The sequence below is a fragment of the Moschus berezovskii genome, chromosome 17 (assembly GCF_049115385.1).
Source record: "Moschus berezovskii isolate FMDL1 chromosome 17, NW_MosBer_1.0, whole genome shotgun sequence".
In the NCBI taxonomy this organism is placed as follows: Eukaryota; Metazoa; Chordata; class Mammalia; order Artiodactyla; family Moschidae; genus Moschus; species Moschus berezovskii.
Genome location: NC_142476.1, coordinates 65492789 through 65512561, shown reverse-complemented (window position 1 = coordinate 65512561; position 19773 = coordinate 65492789). Strand labels below are relative to the sequence as shown.

Here is a 19773-nt window from a genome sequence, read left to right as displayed (position 1 = left end):
GGGAGGATGGACAGGGAGAGAGGGAGGGTCACCCAAGCCCCACAGCTGCCTCCCAGGCCACCTTGAGCCTCCACTGAGCCTCTTCACTCTCCTTCCAGAAAGTGGGGGACCCAAGAGCCCCCATGGATTCTTCACACAAATCATAGGAGGCAGCCATGTCACTGGTGGCAACAGCTCCCTCTACTCCTTGCCCTGAGTCTGTGGGGGTGGCGAACAGCTCATCAGGGGACCCCCCAGGGGACACATCTTCTTCCCATCCCCTCAGGCCCTTCACCCACCCACATAGGCTGGCTCTAATCCAAATACCAGAAGTCCCCCTGGGGCTTCTGCTGCTGGAAATTGTGAGGGACCAGTGCAAACCCAGTGTCCATTGGGAAAACCAAGCAGGACCCAAGCTACAGAGCCTCCTCATTTGCAAAGGAAAGGACACGGATTTCATTCACTGAGCACCTACTCTTCACGGGCACTGTTCTAGGCTCTGGGCGAACTGGGAACACTGCATTCACTGACCATCCATGGCAACAGGGAAGCCGTGAAACATGTTAATGCAACAGCATGTGGGGAGTGCGGGAAGCCAGGGGAGCCTCCCTGCAGAATCCATGCAGGAGCCGCCGTTCAGGAGGGGCTGAGCTTTCCTGAGACACAGCCACATCTGGGGTGGTGAAGAGGCCACACCAAAATGCAGCAGCTCCACAGCCTTAATCCAGGGGAAAGAAAGGAGCATAAAGCAAACTCTCAGATGTTTAACAGGAAAGCTATGCGGTGTTAAGATCCTTAACCGGCCTCATGGGCTATACTGGTAAGAAGTCTTCAGGATAAACCTTACCTGGGACCCAAGACCCCTAAAGCAAATCCATTTTGTACTGAAGGTATATAAGTTTTTTCGTTAGCAAACTATCCCCTAAAGTAGCCAGTAGGCCTTCAAAATAAAGCTACCTGTTGCAAGTCAATTATAACACAGTTCATTGAAGCAGCCATGCTATATGCAAAATATTAGAATTGCTTTGTATCCCTTTTAATTTTTTAAATTTATTGAAGTATAGTAGATTTATGATTTTGTGTTAATTTCTACTTTACAGCAAAGTGATTTAGTTATACATACATATATTCTTTTTCATATTCTTTTCCATTATGGTTTACCACAGGATACTGAATATGGTTCCCTGTGCTATATAATGTAGCATTTTATTTCTAAATAGGGTGGGACAGAAACCTGTACCTGGTCAGTGAGCATCAGACTAACACCACTTGGGCTGACGGGGCAGGCTGGGTGGTATCTCCAGGTAGCCTAGGGCAGTTGGACATACTGGGTCCCGCTGATGGCAGCTTTGGTGATGAAAGCTCCCTCATACCTCTGACTGGGCAAGGAAGGACCTCTTTCCTTCTGGAACCCACAGGCTGCCAACCAAATAGAGCTCTTTCTCCACCCTCCAATGAACTGAGCTTTCTCTGCAGGGGCGCCATCCCAAAGCCTCTCCCTAGAAGTGAGGTCCCAGAGCTCCTAGCATCCCCTTCACTTAAGGGCCTGCCTCTGCTTCCCCCTGGGCCTTAGGAGAGTTGACAGCAGTAGTAAAGCTGACTGGTGGTCAGTCAGAATGGCCATCATCAAAAAGTCTACAAATAATAAATGCTAGAGAGGGTGTGGAGAAAAGGGAACCTTCCCACACTGTTGGTAGGAATGTAAACTGGTAGAGCCATTATGGAAAACAGTATGAAGTCTTCTTAAAGAACTAAAAATAGAGCTACCATGTGATCTAGAAATTCCACTCCTGGGTATATATCCAGAAAAAAATAGAAACACTAACTTGAAAAGATTATAATAGTCAAGACATAGATACAAACCAAGTCTCCATCTACAGATGAATAAAGAAAATATGGTATATACACATATACATGTATTATATATATATATGTATACACACACATATATACACAATGGAATATTACTCAGTCATAAAAAAGAATGAAATAATGCTATTTGCAGTAACATGATGGACCTAATATCATACTAAGTGAAATAAGTCACACAAAGAAGAACAAATATTGCTGCTGCTGCTGCTAAGTCACTTCAGTCGTGTCCGACTCTGTGTCACCCCATAGATGGAAGCCCACCAGGCTCCCCCGTCCCTGGGATTCTCCAGGCAAGAACACTGGAGTGGGTTGCCATTTCCTTCTCCAATGTACGAAAGGGAAAAGTGAAAGTAAAGTAGCTCAGTCGTGTCCAATCCCTAGCGACCCCACGGACTGCAGCCTACCAGGCTCCTCCATCCATGGGATTTTCTAGGCAAGAGTACTAGAGTGGCTTGCCATTGCCTTCTCCGGAACAAATATTACTTATCACTTATATGTGGAATCTTAAAAATAATATAAATGAATTAATATGTAAAACAGAAACTGACTCACAGACATAGATAACATGCTTACCAAAGGGGAAAGGGTGGTGGGGAGATCAATTAGGAGTTTGGGGTTAACAGATACAAACTACTTTACATAAAATAGATAAGCAATAAGGATTTACTGTACAGTACAGGGAACTGTATTTAATATCTTGTAATAACCTATAATAGAAAAAAATCTGAAAATATATATATAAGTGAATCACTTTGCCTTACACCTGAACTAATACAATCTTGTAAATCAACTAGACTTCAATTTTTTTAAAAAATCTGACTTGTGTTATGCCATACTTGTAAGTCATGTTCCTATAAAGAAGATTCATCCAGTTGCATTTATAGAGGTCAAATACTAACCCTTAATCAGACTACTACCGAGACCAAGGTGTGAGTATGTGCTTTCTCTCCAGTAGCTCATTGCAGTGGACTGAATGGTTGCACCCCCTTCAAATTTAGATGTTGAAACCCCACACCACACTGTGGTAGTTTTAGGATGTTGGACTGTAGGTTATAATTCCATTCCGTTCCGTTCCGTTGCTCAGTCGTGTCCGACTCTTTGCGACCCCGTGGACTGTAGCCTACCAGGCTTCTCAGTCCATGGGATTCTCCAGGCAAGAATACTGGAGTGGGTTACCGTTTCCTTCTCCAGGGGATCTTCCCGACCCAGGGATCGAACCAATTAGGGTTAGTTAAATAAGGGTTTCCCTGGTGGCTCAGACTGTAAAGAATCTGCCTGCAATGCAGGAGACCCAGATTTAATCCCTGGGTCAGGAAGATCCCCTGGAAAACGGAATGGCAATCCACTGCAGTATTCTTGCCTGGAGAATTCCATGGACAGAGGTGCATGACAGGCTATAGTCCATGGGGTCACAAAAGAGTCAGATACAACTGAGCAACTAACACACACACACACACACACACACACACACACACACAGGTAAAATCATGAGGGTGGGGCCCTCATGAATGGGATTGAAGTGTTAGTCACTCAGTCATGTCCAACTCTTTGTGACCCCATAGACTACTAGCCCATCAGGCTCCTCTGTCCATGGGATTAGGATTAGTGTCCTTACAAGAGTCACGAGAGAGCCTGCCTCCTCTCTGCTCCTGCCATGTAAGGACACAATGAGAAGTCCACAGTCTGTAGCCCAGAAGGAAATCTCACCAGAACCCAAGTGTGCTGCACCAATCTCAGACTTCTAGCCTCCAGAACTGTGAGAAAATAAATGTCTGTGTTTTATAAGCCACCTGGTCTCTGGTATTTGCTAGCGCAGCCCAAATAGACTAAGACATTCATCTTCCTTTATACTTCATTTCCACAGTCAGCGCGTGAGAGTCAGCTCCGTCCCCAAGTGCCCATCAGGACACTGGGCTATAGCATCTATTTTCTTACCAATAACAAAGATCCTCCTGTTTCACTGTGAGCAAAACTAACCTGAACCTCATCTCCCCTCAAGTAAGAATTCCCCGCAGCAAGAATTTTCCCTCCCTTTCCTTTCCCGTGGGCAATGCTGACTTGCAATGTAGCAACTTCTCCATCTGCAAGTGAGGAAGAAAGAACTCCTCCCCTTGCAGCTCACCCCAGCACCTATCTCAGAAGGCTGGGGAGCAGCTCCTCTCCTGCAGGTGGTCCCCGGAGGCAGCTTAATCTGTAGCAGGCCTCTTCTCCAAGAAATCCACCCACATTTCTCATCTCGCAGCAGCTTTGGGCTGGGTCATTTCTCATGGACATCTTCTTTCCTAAAGCGGTAACACCCCAGAGCAACCCCCAGATTGTGTATCAATAGAGAAAGGCAGAAACCCTTTTGGCCCACAACTTTAATCAATTTCTGTCCCTCCATGGTGCCCTGGGATCGGTGTCAATGCTGTTGAAAGAGATCTCAGACTCCCTGATTGCTCCGGTGAGACAGGCCAGGATTTCAGGAAACAATAAACAACAAGGAAGAGATGAAAAGTTAATGAATGCCCCCTTAAGGATAAAAATTCACAAAACTGCAAAGAAGAGGAGAAAAGATGCAGGCAGGTTGTCATGGAGCGTCACCGATGACCGAAACCCTGGGTCAGACCAACGCACAGCACAGCCACTGCAAAAGAAGGAGATAGAAGTAAGCTCAGGGGTCCTGAGAGCTGGTGTGATTGCACCAGAGATGTTCTCCAGCCTCACGTGGGTGTAACATGCTCTAGCTCCTTCCCCAAGAAGGGCCTCGCTCCATAAGAGGAAGCAAGGATGCCCTTCGCTAAGTCACTGCTCCCCAGCCAGAGCCCCATGGAAATACAACTTAGGAAAAGCTTAGCCCCACAGTTCAGTTCAGTTCAGTCACTCAGTCGTGTCCAACTCTTTGCGACCCCATGAATCACAGCACGCCAGGCCTCCCTGTCCATCACCAACTCCTGGAGTTCACCCAAACTCATGTCCACAGAGTCGGTGATGCCATCCAGCCATCTCATTCTCTGTCGTCCCCATCTCCTCCCGCCCCCAATCCCTCCCAGCATCAGAGTCTTTTCCAGTGAGTCAACTCTTCGCATGAGGTGGCCAAAGTATTGGAGTTTCAGCTTTAAGTTCAGTCCTTCCAATGAACACCCAGGATTGATCTCCTTTAGAATGGACTGGTTGGATCTCCTTGCAGTCCAAGGGGCTCTCAAGAGTCTTCTCCAACACCACAGTTCAAAAGCATCAATTCTTCGGCGATCAGTTTTCTTCACAGTCCAACTCTCACATCCATACATGACCACTGGAAAAACCATAGCCTTGACTAGACGGACCTTGGCTGGCAAAGTAATGTCTCTGCTTTTCAATATGATATCTAGGTTGGTCATAACTTTCCTTCCAAGGAGTAAGCATCTTTTAATTTCATGGCTGCAATCAGCATCTGCAGTGATTTTGGAGCCCCCAAAAATAAAGTCTGACACTGTTTCCACTGTTTCCCCATCTATTTCCCATGAAGTGATGGGACCAGATGCCATGATCTTTGTTTTCTGAATGTTGAGCTTCAAGCCAAACTTTTCACTCTCCTCTTTCACTTTCATCAAGAGGCTTTTTAGTTCCTCTTCACTTTCTGCCATAAGGTTGGTGTCATCTGCATATCTGAGGTTATTGATATTTCTGCCGGCAATCTTGATTCCAGCTGGTGCTTCTTCCAGCCCAGCGTTCCTCATGATGTACTCTGCATATAAGTTAAATAAGCAAGGTGACAATATACAACCTTGACGTACTCCTTTTCCTATTTGGAACCAGTCTGTTGTTCCATGACCAGTTCTAACTGTTGCTTCCTGACCTGCATACAGGTTTCTCAAGAGGCAGATCAGGTGATCTGGTATTCCCATCTCTTTCAGAATGTTCCACAGTTTATTGTGATCCACACAGTCAAAGGCTTTGGCATAGTCAATGAAGCAGAAATAGATGTTTTTCTGGAACTCTCTTGCTTTCTCCATGATCCAGCGAATGTTGGCAATTTGATCTCTGGTTCCTCTGCCTTTTCTAAAACCTGCTTGAACATCTGGAAGTTCATGGTTCACATATTGCTGAAGCCTGGCTTGGAGAATTTTGAGCATGACTTTACTAGCGTGTGAGATGAGGGCAATCGTGTGGTAGTTTGAGCATTCTTTTGCATCAGTCTTCATTCCAATCCCAAAGAAAGGGAATGCAAAAGAATGCTCAAACTAGCCCCACAGGGACTTCCAAAAATTTCAGGTTCAACCCAACTGAGCCTAATGTGCTTCTAGGAAGGCCTTCCTTAGATCACTGGAAAGGGGTCAGCAACACTGCCATTCTAGAGCAGAAGAGAAGTGGTTATACCCAGACAACTAGGCAGGACCAGGAATAAGCCAGTGCTCTAGCTCTTCTGCCTGAGAAGCAGGTCGAGGGCAATGCCCCACTCCTGAATCCTCAGGATGTGCCCACATCTGCATCTCCAGAGGCCAGTAAAGGCCCTGTATGGGCCTTGTACACAATCATTTACACCCATTTATTTTGCATCTACCCTTGTTGCTATTCAGTCACTCAGTCGTGTCCGACTTTTTTTGACTCCCTGGACTGCAGCAGGCCAGGCTTTCCTGTCCATCACCAACTCCCAGAGTTTGCTCAGATTCACATCCATTGAGTTGGTGATGCCATCCAACCATCTCATCCTCTGACGCCCCCTTCTCCTCCTGTCCTCAATCTTTCCCCACATCAGGGTCTTTTCCAATGAGTTGGCTCTTTGCATCAGGTGGCCAAAGTATTGGAACTTCAGCATCTACTCTACCTTGTTGCAATTTAATTCTTTGTTTCTGATTTCCTTCTTTATGTCAATCAAAGACATTCTGCCTGAGAAGTTAGGCGCTTTAAACTGTACCCACCACCCCCAATTTCATCCAGATTAATAAGAGCTTGCATCCTTGAAATGATCTGAGATATAATTGATGACAATCACACTCCTCCCAGAAATGCCTGCCACAGAACATGCATTGTTTCCACAAAGAAATAAGATAAGCCAGTGTCAATAAACAGCACTTGGCAGCAATACCATCCAAGAATTTTCAAGTACCGTGAGCATGCAGTTTACCAAAACTACTTACCTCAGCCAGAGAGAGCTGGACAATGCCACTCTGGTCCTTGTCCAGAAGTCTAAACAGTTCTAGAATGCCAGAGAAGGAATGAAGTCAGATAAGGATGCTCCTGGACTTTGGAACAGCCGGAGAGCTGCCTCTGTCCACCCCACACCCACCTGGCACCCTCCCTCCATCTCCTGCACCCTCTCCAGCTCCCACCTTGCTTCAGGGACCCCGGAAGGCTAGCTCTGGATCCAATGCCCAGAGCAGTGGGCTTTCGGCAGCAGATGTCCACTCGCCCAATTAGACAAACCTCCAGTTGTGAGCAGAGAAGTTCCTTTCGCCATCTGCACACTCAGAGCTCTGGAAACTTGGAATTCTTTCAACAGGGGTGGGGGCTGGGGCCCCCTATGTGTGGGTAATCCAGACACTAAACTTCGCCTCTGGCTGCCTGACCTTTCCCCAAACTCCCTCCCTTAATAGGATATATTAGCATGAGCATGGGGCTTCCTCAATGGCTGGGTGGGTAAAGAATCTGCCTGTAATGCAGGAGATGAAGGCTTGATTCCCGCGTTAGGAAGATCCCCTGGAGGAGGAAATGGCAACCCACTCCAGTATTCTTGCCTGAAAAGTACCAAGGACAGAGAAGCCTGGTGGGCTACAGACCATGGGGTCTCAGAGTCAGACATGACTGAGGGGCTAAGCACAGCATTACAGCATAAGCCCACGCGGGCAGAAGACTATCCACAGCCTCCCAGAAGGAGACCCCTATTCCCTCTCTGGGAGGTGATACCTGCTCTCAATATGATTCCCATAGATGCGAACAGATACCAAAAGCCATTTACGGACCATTGCAGTGACTGCACACAATAGGTGCACAAAAATCTCCCAGAGAAGGCAACACCTTGGGCATGGCCAGCTTGGACTTCCTCAGCCCCTTCAGTTTCTGCTGCCCCTTCCCCAAGGATGCCACAGTTATCTAAGCCTTTCTGGTTCTGCCCCCTGCCCCTTCTTATACCTCAGGAGAAGTGGGATGGGCCAGGGTGGGGGTGAGGGGCTTCCTTGGTGGATCAGATGGTAAAGAAACTACCTGCAATGTAGGAGACCCCGGTTTGATCCCTGAGTTGGGAAGAACCCCTAGAGAAGAAATGGGCAACCCACTCCAGTATTTTTGCCTAGAAAATCCCATGGACAGAGGAGTATGGTGGGCTACAGTCCACGGGGTCACAAAGAGTCAGATACGACTGAGGGACTCACTGAAGAGGGTCTCCAGGCGGATCATGCAAGCAATGAAGCTGTCGAAGTCCATGGTGAGTTTGCTGCATGCATACCGCATGGCGATGGTCTGCTGGACCTGGTCACTGAGGGTGAAACCTGTGGGCAGAGCAGGGCCAGGGTCATAGATGGAATGGAGGGCTCAGTTCTGTCTCCAACAGAACTCAGGGCTAACTCTGGCCTGACGCTGCCCCCTTCAAAGGATTCCAGAGGATTCTGGCCATCAAATCCGTTTCCTTTTATAAAATCCTCAACAGGATGAACCTACTCCCTGGTCCAAAAATAGGCCTGGAGCTCCAGCATTGACTTAGCTTTGCATCACATTGACCATAGCAAAAAAAAAAAAAACAGGGAAGGTGAAGGGACTGCCTCTCCTGCCCATTCCTTTCACAGCCCAGTCCTGTGATTGCTGTCACCTTCCCAGGAACAGGCAAAGTCCTTGGAAAAAGTCTAAAGAATCCAGCAACATTCCCTGCTCCCCAGATAAGGAAGGTATTCAACACATCTTTGTTATCACACTGACATCCAACATAAGGTAATTACCACTGATGGTCATTAGCAACCACCATCACATTAAGCACATTTAAAATGAGCACATCCCAGTCTCAAGATCTTGCCTGCAGGATGTGTCCTCACCTGCCTTCTTGAGGGCTGTCCTCATCTCATGGGCATTGATAGTCCCCGAGTGGTTATGATCCGTCTCCCGAAAGATCTCCTAAAGCAGGAGAAAAATTCCAGGTGAAAATAGCTGTTTGCAGCCCCTGCAGAACCATCTCCCTCCACCCCACTGCTTCTTCAACAGGCCAGGGACACCCTCAGAGGCTTCACTGATTCCTCCCAAGAATTCTCCAGAACAAAAATAGGAGCCTATGCTGAGAGCCAGTGCTAGTCATTTTGCACTGCGAACAGTGGGACTTCCTCTGGCGGCACTGGTGCAGGGGCCTGCTTAGTCCTTCCTGGACCCAGGTCTGGTGTTCACTTTGACCATGATGAAGGATCTGGTCAGATCAGGGCAGGAAATTGATCAGGAATGGGTGTCAGGAAGGGCAAGGCGCTAGGAACAGAACAGAGGAGAGTGACCAGAGCCCAGAGGATACCCAACAGGGAGAAAAGGGTTACCAGATACTTCTGGATCTTCAACCAGAGTGTCTTGAATTCCACCAGTTCCAGGGAGCCTGTCCCATTGCTCTAGGTGAGTTAAGGCCAACACGATCAAGCCCAGATTCCACATGCTCTATGGACCACATTCTCTTGTGACCTTGCACAGTGAGTGTCTTAAGACCTCAGTGAACATCCATGTCTGCAGTAAATAGGGCCCTGGGGGTCATGGTGGGAAGGATTGGTGGGAGACAAGTTCAAATAAAGATTAAAGAGTCAAACGCTCACGAAGGCCCTCATTTGAGGTCAGGCACAGATCTAGGGGCAAAGGACAAGTCAGGAGCCTAAAGTCCTCCTACAATATCATTCACTTAGTGTCCAGCATCCTCATAATTGTGGGACATTGAGAGGGTGGAGCTAAACAGTCTGTAGTAAATTCTCTTCCAGATTTAAATGTCTGCCATTGATATTAGAGTTGATGGCAAAATGGTACAAGAGTCCTCAGGAGCATGAGATTGGGATTCTTAGCCACACACAGTCTATACATATTTGTCTGGTGCTTTGAAGGGGCTCTGAGCTTCTCAACATTGATTCCCAGGGATCCTGGGACATGGTCCCAGGAGGACAGCTGGCTCAGTCGAAATGGGCCAAGGGTTCTGTGCGATCCCCTGTGTCCCGTGAATACTGATTAAGCACTGGGCTAGACCTGGGGGGTACTTTTGAACTGTTTGTGAAGTTCAGTCTCTTTGAAACTACCCTTTTCTCAGCCATCCCAATTAATCAATAGACACCAGAGTGTTACAACTTGGGTGTTAAAATTCTGAAACAGACCATCATTCTCACCTCCTTCAGCTAGCCAAACAAAAAGTCGTGTTTACACGTAAACCTCACCCTTTAGGGAAGTCTGTGTCTTTATCTCCACAATCTATGCAGAGTGTTGGATGCACCACAACCTTCCAATCCTCACTAATACGTCTAACAATAAACCTGAGGATAGTAATCTGCAAAGAGGGCTAATGCTGGGGTTGAGCCAGACCTGTGTATACTTGTATCTCATTTCAGCCTCACAAGACCACAGGAGATACACTCTGTTATCCCATTTTCCAGGAGAAGACATGAGGTTCACAGTATTCAAGAATTGTGGTGCAGCCAAAACTTGGGACTCCTGTCTGTTCCAAAGCCCTGTCTCAGAGCACCAAGATATCCTCAATTCCAGATGGAGCTGCCAACTACCAGGCCTTGTCCCAGATGCCCTGAATAAGCTTCTCCAGGAGCAAGACCCAGGCAACTGGATTTTTAAAACTCCATGATTTTTCAGTGCTGATACATGCGACACTGGACCACATGTTAAACGATTCTATTAACATGAAAATGTTAATTCAGGGATGACCTAAATCAAATCCCTTATGATTATACAGTGGAAGTGAGAAATAGATTTAAGGGACTAGACTGATAGATAGAATGCCTGATGAACTATGGACGGAGGTTCGTGACATTGTACAGGAGACAGGGATCAAGACCATCCCCATGGAAAAGACATGCAAAAAAGCAAAATGGCTGTCTGGGGAAGCCTTACAAATAGCTGTGAAAAGAAGAGAAGCGAAAAGCAAAGGAGGAAAGGAAAGATATAAGCATCTGAATGCAGAGTCCCAAAGAATAGCAAGGAGAGATAAGAAAGCCCTCCTCAGAGATCAATGCAAAGAAATAGAGGAAAACAACAGAATGGGAAAGACTAGAGATCTCTTCAAGAAAATTAGAGACACCAAGGGAACATTTCATGCAAAGATGGGCTCGATAAAGGACAGAAATGGTATGGACCTAAGAGAAGCAGAAGATATTAAGAAGAGGTGGCAAGAATACACAGAAGAACTGTACAAAAAAGATCTTCATGACCAAGATAATCACGATGGTGGGATCATCCTGGAATGTGAAGTCAAGTGGTTCTTAGAAAGCATCACTATGTCCCTTCTCCAGGAGATCTTCCCAACCCAGTGATCGAACCCAGGTCTCCCACATTGCAGGCAGATTCTTTGCCAGCTGAGTCACCAGGGAAGTCCAAGAATACTGGAGTGGGTATCCTATCCCTTCTCCAGCAGATCTTCCTGACCCAGGAATTGAACCAAGATCTCCTGCATTGCAGGTAGACTCTTTACCAACTGAGCTATAAGGGAAGCTTTAAAAACCAGTAAAATCAAAAGTGTGTCAAAGGCTCAGTAACTTCTCCATCACCCAGTGACAAATGTCACTTAATTAAGTCACTTGGTCATTGGCCATACATATCAATGTTTCCAACATTTGCAACTGGTGAGTCTGTTAGCATCATGTGTGTTTCTTAAAATGAAAGGGCATTATGTGTAAAAAAAAAAAAGAAAGAAAGTATCACTATGAACAAAGCTAGTGGAGGTGATGGAATTCCAATTGAGCTATTTCAAATCCTGAAAAATGATGCTGTGAAAGTGCTTCACTCAATATGCCAGCAAATTTGGAAAACTCAGCAGTGGTCACAGGACTGGAAAAGGTCAGTTTTCATTCCAATCCCAAAGAAAAGCAATGCCAAAGAATGCTCAAACTACAACACAATTGCACTCATCTCACACGCTAGTAAAGTCATGCTCAAAATTCTCCAAGCTAGGCTTCAGCAATATGTGAATCGTGAACTTCCAGATGTTCAAGCAGGTTTTAGAAAAGGCAGAGGCACCAGAGATCAAATTGCCAATACCCGATGGATCATTGAAAAAGAAGAGAGTTTCAGAAAAACATCTATTTCTGCTTTACTAACTATGCCAAAGCCTTTGACTGTGTGAATCAAAGTAAACTGTGGAAAATTCTGAAAGAGATGGGAATACCAGACCACCTGACCTGCCTCTTGAGAAACTTGTATGCAGGTCAGGAAGCAACAGTTAGAACTGGTCATGGAACAACAGACTGGTTCCAAATAGGAAAAGGAGTACGTCAAGGCTGTATATTGTCACCCTGCTTATTTAACTTGTATGCAGAGTGCATCATGAGAAATGCTGGGCTGGAAGAAGCACAAGCTAGAATCAAGACTGTCGGGAGAAATATCAATCACCTCAGATATGCAGATGACACCACCCTTATGGCAGAAAGTGAAGAGGAACTAAAAAGCCTCCTGATGAAAGTGAAAGAGGAGAGTGAAAAAGTTGGCTTAAAGCTCAACATTCAGAAAACTAAGATCATGGCATCTGGTCCCATCACTTCATGGGAAATAGATGGGGAAACAGTGGAAACAGTGTCAGACTTTATTTTGGGGGGCTCCAAGATCACTGCAGATGGTGATTGCAGCCATGAAATTAAAAGACACTTACTCCTTGGAAGGAAAGTTATGACCAACCTAGATATCATATTCAAAAGCAGAGACACTACTTTGCCAACAAAGGTCCGTCTTGTCAAGGATATGGTTTTTCCAGTGGTCATGTATGGATGTGAGAGTTGGACTGTGAAGAAAGCTAATCACCAAAGAATTGATGCTTTTGAAGTGTGGTGTTGGAGAAGACTCTTGAGAGTCCCTTGGACTGCAAGGAGATCCAACCAGTCCATCCTAAAGCAGATAAGTCCTGGGTGTTCATTGGAAGGACTGATGCTAAAGCTGAAACTCCAATACTTTGGCCACCTCATGCGAAGAGTTGACTCATTGAAAAAGAGTCTGATGCTGGGAAGGATTGGGGGCGGGAGGAGGAGAGGACAACAGAGGATAAGATGGCTGGATGGCATCACGGACTTGATGCATATGAGTTTGAGTGAACTCCGGGAGTTAGTGATGGACAGGGAGGCCTGGTGTGCTCTAGTCCGTGGGTTGCAAAGAGTCGGACATGACTGAGTGACTGAACTGAACTGAACTGAACATGAAAATATCCAGAATAGGCAAATCTATAGAGACAGAAAGTGATAGTAGGGCAGAGGGTTTGAGGTTGTTGAGCAGAAAGGCGAGTGACTTCAAATATGGGTGCAGAGTTCCTTTTAGGGGTGATAAAAATCTCTAAAATGGATGGTGGTATTTGCACAACTCTGTGAATATACTAAAAAACCATGAAATTGTACCCTTTAAATGGGTACATTAGATGGTACGTGAATTCTGTCTTGATATCGATAGCTCAACAGGTAAAGAATCCACCTGCAATGCAGGAGACACAGGAGACACGGGTTGCATCCCCGGGTCAGGAAGATCCCCTGAAAGAGGAAATCACTACCCACTCCAGTATTCTTGCCTGAAAAAATCTCATGGACAGAGGAGCTTGGTGGGCTACAGTCCAAACGGTTGCAGAGTCAGATGCCACTGAATGACTGAGCACACACGCAAAAAACATTTACACAAGGCTCCATGGGGCTTCACTTCTGGCTCAGATGGTAAAGAATCCACCCGCAATGTGGAAGACCTGGGTTCAATCCCTGGGTTGGGAAGATCCCCTGAAGAAGGAAACGGCTACCCACTCCAGTATTCTGGCCTGGAGAATTCCATGGACTGTATAGTCCATGGGGTCACAAAGAGTTGGACACAACTGAGCAACCTTCACTTTCACCATGGGCAGTTCTGCTATATTTTCTGGTTCAAAACCACTGTCCCCCAAAGCATCCAAATGGTGAAACATACACTCTTGAAGAATGACTGAGTCGTGGTCCTCTTAGAACCATGAAAATGCAAACACCCCTGGGAACTATGCCTGAGGGACCACATGGTCACCCTCAAATCTAAATGAAAGTTCATAGGCAAGTTTGAGAAGAATGACTCAGAAATAAAGGAACTGTTTGCAGAACAGTGAATCAACAATTAACAGTTCTTCACGGCCCACAAGTTAAACATGGACCTCACTGAGCGACCACGCTGGCCTCGTAGAAGGCCACAGGGCTGGACAGGCCCAGCATCTGAAACTCCGGGACCACAAGGACAGAACCAGCTCTCCGCGGCTGACACCCCCAGCAGAGGTCAGCACACTCAAGCTGGTTGTCCAGGCCCCTTCTGCGTGGCCACCATGCAAGTACAACTCATTCCTCCCACCCCAGAGGTCATCATATCTCATCACAGATGAAGTCCCCAGAGCTGAAGTATATCCTCCAAGGCTCCAGTTATCAAAGAAATCGCCTTCAGCAGCAGCACCATGGGACATGGTACCTGGACCCACCCAAGGCCAAGTTTCAAGGAAGGGGTGCCCTGCCCTTCCCCACTCTGTGCTCAAGGCATTCCTTCCACCTAGAATGCCCTGACCTTCTCCATTCCTCCCCAAATCTCTTTCTCATGCTTCAACATAGAACAAGAGTTCAATCAGGTCAGAGCAAACAAACAGGTTTTATCCTGTGTGATCAAATTCTCAACAATTGGTGTCAAGCCTGGGTGACGGAGACAGATGGGGATGGAAAGAGCCAGGGAGAGGAAGGAGAAGGAACCAAGCCCCATGGGAGGAATGCCGTGATAAATGGGAGGAAGGCCACAAATGCCATTTTCGCTATCTCTGAATTATTGATATGTATACACTACCATGTGCTAGTAGGAAACTAGTGGGAAGCTGCTGGATAGCACAGGGAGCTCAGCATGGTGCTCAGTGATGACCTAGAGGGGTGGGATAGGGGTAGGGAGGAGGTTCAAAAGGGAGGGGATACATATGTAATTATGACTGATTCATGTTATTGTACAGCAGAAACCAACACAACATTGGAAAGCAATTATGCTCCAATAAAAAAATTAAGTTCTTGGTGAAAATGGAAAAAAAAATGTGAATCACCAAAAAAAAAGAGGATTTTAAATAAGTCTTTTAAACATGGCACACCTCAGTTTCTTCACCTGTAAAACAGAGCATCTCAGGCTTACTGAGGAGCAAAAATGAGATGACACTTTTCTTTCCAGCTCAGGGTACCTGCCATATGCTCAGAAAATGCTGGTTCCCTTCTCTCTCTTTCCCCTGCCTCCATCTCAGGTGGAGGAGTCGAGAAAACCAGGATCAAAGTAAAAATAATGTGACATTTAAAGGATACATCCATCAGGCTGATCATCTCTCTGCAAGTATTGATGTCAAATCCATCAAATTTGATGTCTGTTCCTAAATATTTAAATAGAAAGGGATGGGGGAGAGTCAGGATCATTTGAGGGCACGGGAAATAATCTCCCTGGTAGGAGGCCACCAAAGACACCAGCCAGGGTACAGAGCCGAATGTGAGCTCCACATAAATGAGCGAGCTAGTCGGCGGGCTCCTGGGAAGAGGCCCCCTGGGGTCCCAGAGGTGGATGCTGGCCTCAGGGTTCAGAGTCAGAATCTCAGCTTTGCTACTCACAAGCCATGGGACTTCAGCAAGCTAATATCTCTGAGCTATGCTTTTCTACTCCATCAATAAGAACAACAATCATACTTGCCCCCAAAGCTAACTGGTGATAAAATTAGATAATGTAAGTGGAGTTCTTAGCACAGTGCTCAGTCTATGACAAGTTCTTAACAAATCAGCTAGCTTTTTATTGGCCAGGTATTGTTCAAAGCACTCTATTTTGTTTAGTCTCTACGTCAAGTCCAGCTCTTTTGAGATCCCTTGGGCTGCAGCCCAGGCTTCCCCAGTGGCTGAGCGGAAAAGAATCTGCCTGCACTGCAGCAGTCTCAGGATATGTGGGTTTGATACCTGGATTGGGAAGATGCCCTGGAAGAGGGCATGATAACACACTCCAGTAGTCCTGCCTGGAGAATGCCATGGACGGAGGAGTCTGGTGAGCTACAGTCCATAGGATCACAGAGTCAGACACGACTGAAGTGACTTAGCACGCATGCATGGACTGCAGCCCTCCAGGCTTCACCGTCCATGGAATTCTCCAGCCAAGAATACTGGAGTGGCTTGCATTCCCTTCTCCAGGGGATCTTCCCAACCCAGGGATCAAAGCTGCATCTCCTGCGTTGGCAGGTGGATTCTTTACAACTGAGCCACCAGGGAAGCCCTCTAAGAACTGTACCCCATGTGGTAAATACCTTCACACCCATTTTATAGGTAAGGAAACAGAGGCCCAGAGAGGTTAAATAATTTGCTCAAGATCACAGAACCCAGGCAGAGCTGGGATCTAAACGCAGGCCATCTGGCTCCATAGCCCAAGCTTTTAACCACAACACACAGCCTCTCAAACAGTAACTGTTAATGTTACTGCTAAATTGCAGGCATCTCTGGGATCTACAGTCATCCCTGGCTCCATGCTCAACTTGCTCACACCTGAAAGCCAAGGCAGGAAGACACCAAAGACCCTGCAGCCCTCTCTACTTCTCTGGGCTCTTTCTCTGCCAGGCAGGAGGAATAGCTGGAGCAGAGGGTGGGGAGGGCCTCCAAGCCTGGGCTCTCAACCCCGGGAGGCGCTCAGTCCCAGGGTGGGCTCACATCTGGCCTTGCCCCTGTGTCCTTCATGCTCTGACCCTTTCTGGCTGCCATGGGTGAACATACCCATCGCTCAACCAGCCAGAAGCCTTAACCTGGCCCATCCTCAGGCTGGACAAGAAACCAGCTCCATGCCAGTTCACATGGATCTGCGGTTCATAGGGGAGGAGCACACTTTTCCTCAGCCTGGGTGCAGTCTGATCCTCTGCCAGAGCTCAGGACTTGCTGAAGTCTGAAGATGGAGAACTGTCACGATAGAGGACAGGCAGAATCCTCCCCGCCACATGCCCTCCCCAGAGGTGCACAGAACAGGATTTTCAAGCTGCACAGTTTCCACAGTACCAAGTTATTCATTTTGTGGGAGAATTTCATTTACGTCACTCTCAGCCCAATTTCTTTCCCGCCAGGACTTAGGACTCTTTGCTGCGGGGCTGACTGGCCCCAGCATCAGCCCCGCCCTCACCCTCCCCACCACCCCTCTGCTCCAGCCTCTCGCACCTGCCAGACGCTCTCTCCGTCAGGGCCCTGGTCCCCATCTGCAGTGCCCCTAGCCCAGTGCCCACCCCCACCCTCCCTGGCTCTCAACATCTCCCTTAGGCTCCCAGACTTTCTGAAAAGCCCCCAGGAAGAACTTACGTTTGAAAAACACTTCATTCAGAGCTGTCCTGAGTTCACTGGCCCCAATCTCAGAATCCTAGAAAGAGGAACCCGAGTGCAAAGCATGTCAGACCCTAATGCATGTTTCAAGACACAAAATTCACATAGATTCAGACACCAGGTCCACTGACCCTGTGACTTTTAAAAAGTTGTGACAGCGTTAAAAAATAATCCAATTCACAGGCTCTCTGGGGCCCCCATAGCCCAGCGAGAAGTGTATCTTAATGGCGTGAGCAGGGCACACTCCGAGCAGAAGGCATCACACAGGGTCTACAGCCTTTCTCAGACTTGCCCAACCCAAGACCAAGACATGGCGAGAAGCGTAAAGGAGCCAGTGCTGACGGCCACGCACCCGGGGTGGAGCATCCTCAAAACCTCACAACAGCCCTGTCCCCATGTTAGGGTGAAGGAAGCTGTGACTTTGTAAACTGCTGAACACCATATGGGCTTCCCTGGTAGCTCAGTCAGTAAAGAATTTGCCTGCAATGCAGGAGACCCAGGTTCAATCCCTGGGTCAGGGAAGATCCCCTGGAGAAGGCAATCCACTCCAGTATTCTTGCCTGGGAAATGCCATGGACAGAGGAGCCTGGAGGGCTATAGTCAATGGGGTCACAAGAGTTGAACACAACTTAGCAACCAAACCACCACCAAACACCATATACCTTTACCATGCAATTGCCACTTGCCTGTGATATAACTGCTGGAGTTCACAGTCGCCAGTGGCAGAACTGGGATTCGAAACCTAAGTCTGTCTCACACCAAAGCACTCGCTTTCCCCACTGCATCTGGGGGAGCTGCTACTTCACATAAAGCCCATCTCATTCTGGAAGTAGAGATTTTGGGGACTAGGGTTTTTCACCCGCACGGGGCAGGGGATAAGCACTGAGCCTCAGGATTACTGGTCCCTTAACAACCAGCTGGAGGACAGACCTCAGGCAGGATGACAAATGAAGCCCAGAGACAGTGAGGCTCAGAGAAGGGGTGCCAGACTAACACCTGGGTTCCAGTCGTGACTCTCCCCTTATTCGCCACGGGACCTTAGCCAGGTCACTTCCCCTGGTGAGGTGTGGTCTTAACACTTGTCCACACGGGGCCCCATTTCTCCCCTCTTCCACCAGCCAGGCCCAGGCTGTTCGACTGGAAACAAGCGAGGTGGGATCTGTGAGCTTGCCTGTGAGTGCAGCTGGCCTCATTCAGGCACAGAACGGTCAGTTTCAATAATAAGACCCAGGGACATCCTGAAAAGCCTCCAGGCCAAGAATGGGCTGTTGAAACTCTGATTGTCCTTCACAAGGCCTCGTGCCCCAGCTAGCTCCTTAACCTCTCTGGGCCCGACCCTGCACCAGTAGAACAGCGACAGTGACTTATATTGCCCCACCAGGCAAGAGAGAAAAGATAAGGTACATGAAGAACTACACAAATAGGAACTTTTCTTTTGTTATCAGTCTTGATGTTCCAAATAAAATATGGTCCCTTGGAAGCTAAAGCAACAAGGTTTTGTTAGCAAAAACATTGGTCTAAGTGTCTATCTAAAACATAAATTGCCTCATTTTTGCAAAGCTTTCTTTAATGGCTATATAAAGGAACTGTGTTCCCAGGTTTTATTTTCTGCAAAGGATTTTAAAGTATTTTCTTCTACTCTGTCCTCAAGTCTATAAAGTGGCTCAGAGCTTTCCGGGGGTGGAGAGCATTGTTTTTCTCCTTCTGTTAAGGAATGAATGTTTGCATCCTCCAAAATTTGTATGTTGAAATCCAACCCCCAATGTTAAAGTATAGAAGGAGGGACCTTTGGGAGGTGATTAGGTCATGAGGGTGGAGCCCTCATGAGTGGAATTAGTGCCTTTACTAAAGGGACCCCAGATGGATTCCTAATACTTTTTCCGCCACGAGACAGTGAGACGTGAGTCCGCAAGTTAGAAGAGAGCCCTCCCCAGAATCTGACCAGGCCAACACCCTGATCTCAGACTGCTAGCCTCCAGAACTGTGAGAAATAAATTTCTGTTGTTCAAACACTTCCCAGTCTGCAGTACCTTATTATAGCAGTCCAAGATGACGGACGCCTTTCCAGGCCCTCTGGCAAACCTATTATCCTTCAAAGAGCAGTGCATTCGCTGTATTTATGGGGCCAGTTGTGACACTTGGAGTCCTGAGTCTGCTCTGACTTACAGCCCCTCAGGACCGGAATCACAATAAGCCAAGTCAGCAGGATGGGGTGGGAAGGAGCAGTGGGCACACCAGCTCCACAAGCCCCCGAGTGGCGCTGGCACCTGGGCCAAGCATGACTTCCACAATCCCAGCTCCGTCGGTGTCTCTGAGGGCAGACGAGACAGCAGGACAGGAAGCACTTAGCCCAGGCTGGGTTGACTGAGCTGCTGGCCACCTGGCCTGGGCGATTCCTCTCATCTCTGAAGGATATAAGGAAGTTTTGCCTCCTGGTTTTCCAGTCAGAGCTCTGATCCCCCAGGGC

The 19773-nt window shown here is 47.4% G+C and overlaps 1 protein-coding gene across 2 annotated transcripts in view; it reads right to left on the bottom strand.

Annotated features, from left to right (window-relative positions):
• Window positions 1-4453: 4453 nt before the first annotated feature.
• CAPN8 (calpain 8) overlaps window positions 4454-19773 on the bottom strand; it is a 75204-nt gene continuing 59884 nt past the window's right edge. For both annotated transcript variants that reach the window (XM_055418844.2, XM_088845068.1), the window contains 7 exons: window positions 17286-17343; window positions 15282-15346; window positions 9318-9386; window positions 8835-8913; window positions 8181-8297; window positions 6951-7009; window positions 4454-4477 (listed from right to left, as the gene is read on the bottom strand). In XM_055418844.2, coding sequence (XP_055274819.2) covers window positions 4454-4477; window positions 6951-7009; window positions 8181-8297; window positions 8835-8913; window positions 9318-9386; window positions 15282-15346; window positions 17286-17343 — 471 coding nt within the window. The remainder of the gene's footprint in view (window positions 4478-6950; window positions 7010-8180; window positions 8298-8834; window positions 8914-9317; window positions 9387-15281; window positions 15347-17285; window positions 17344-19773) is intronic.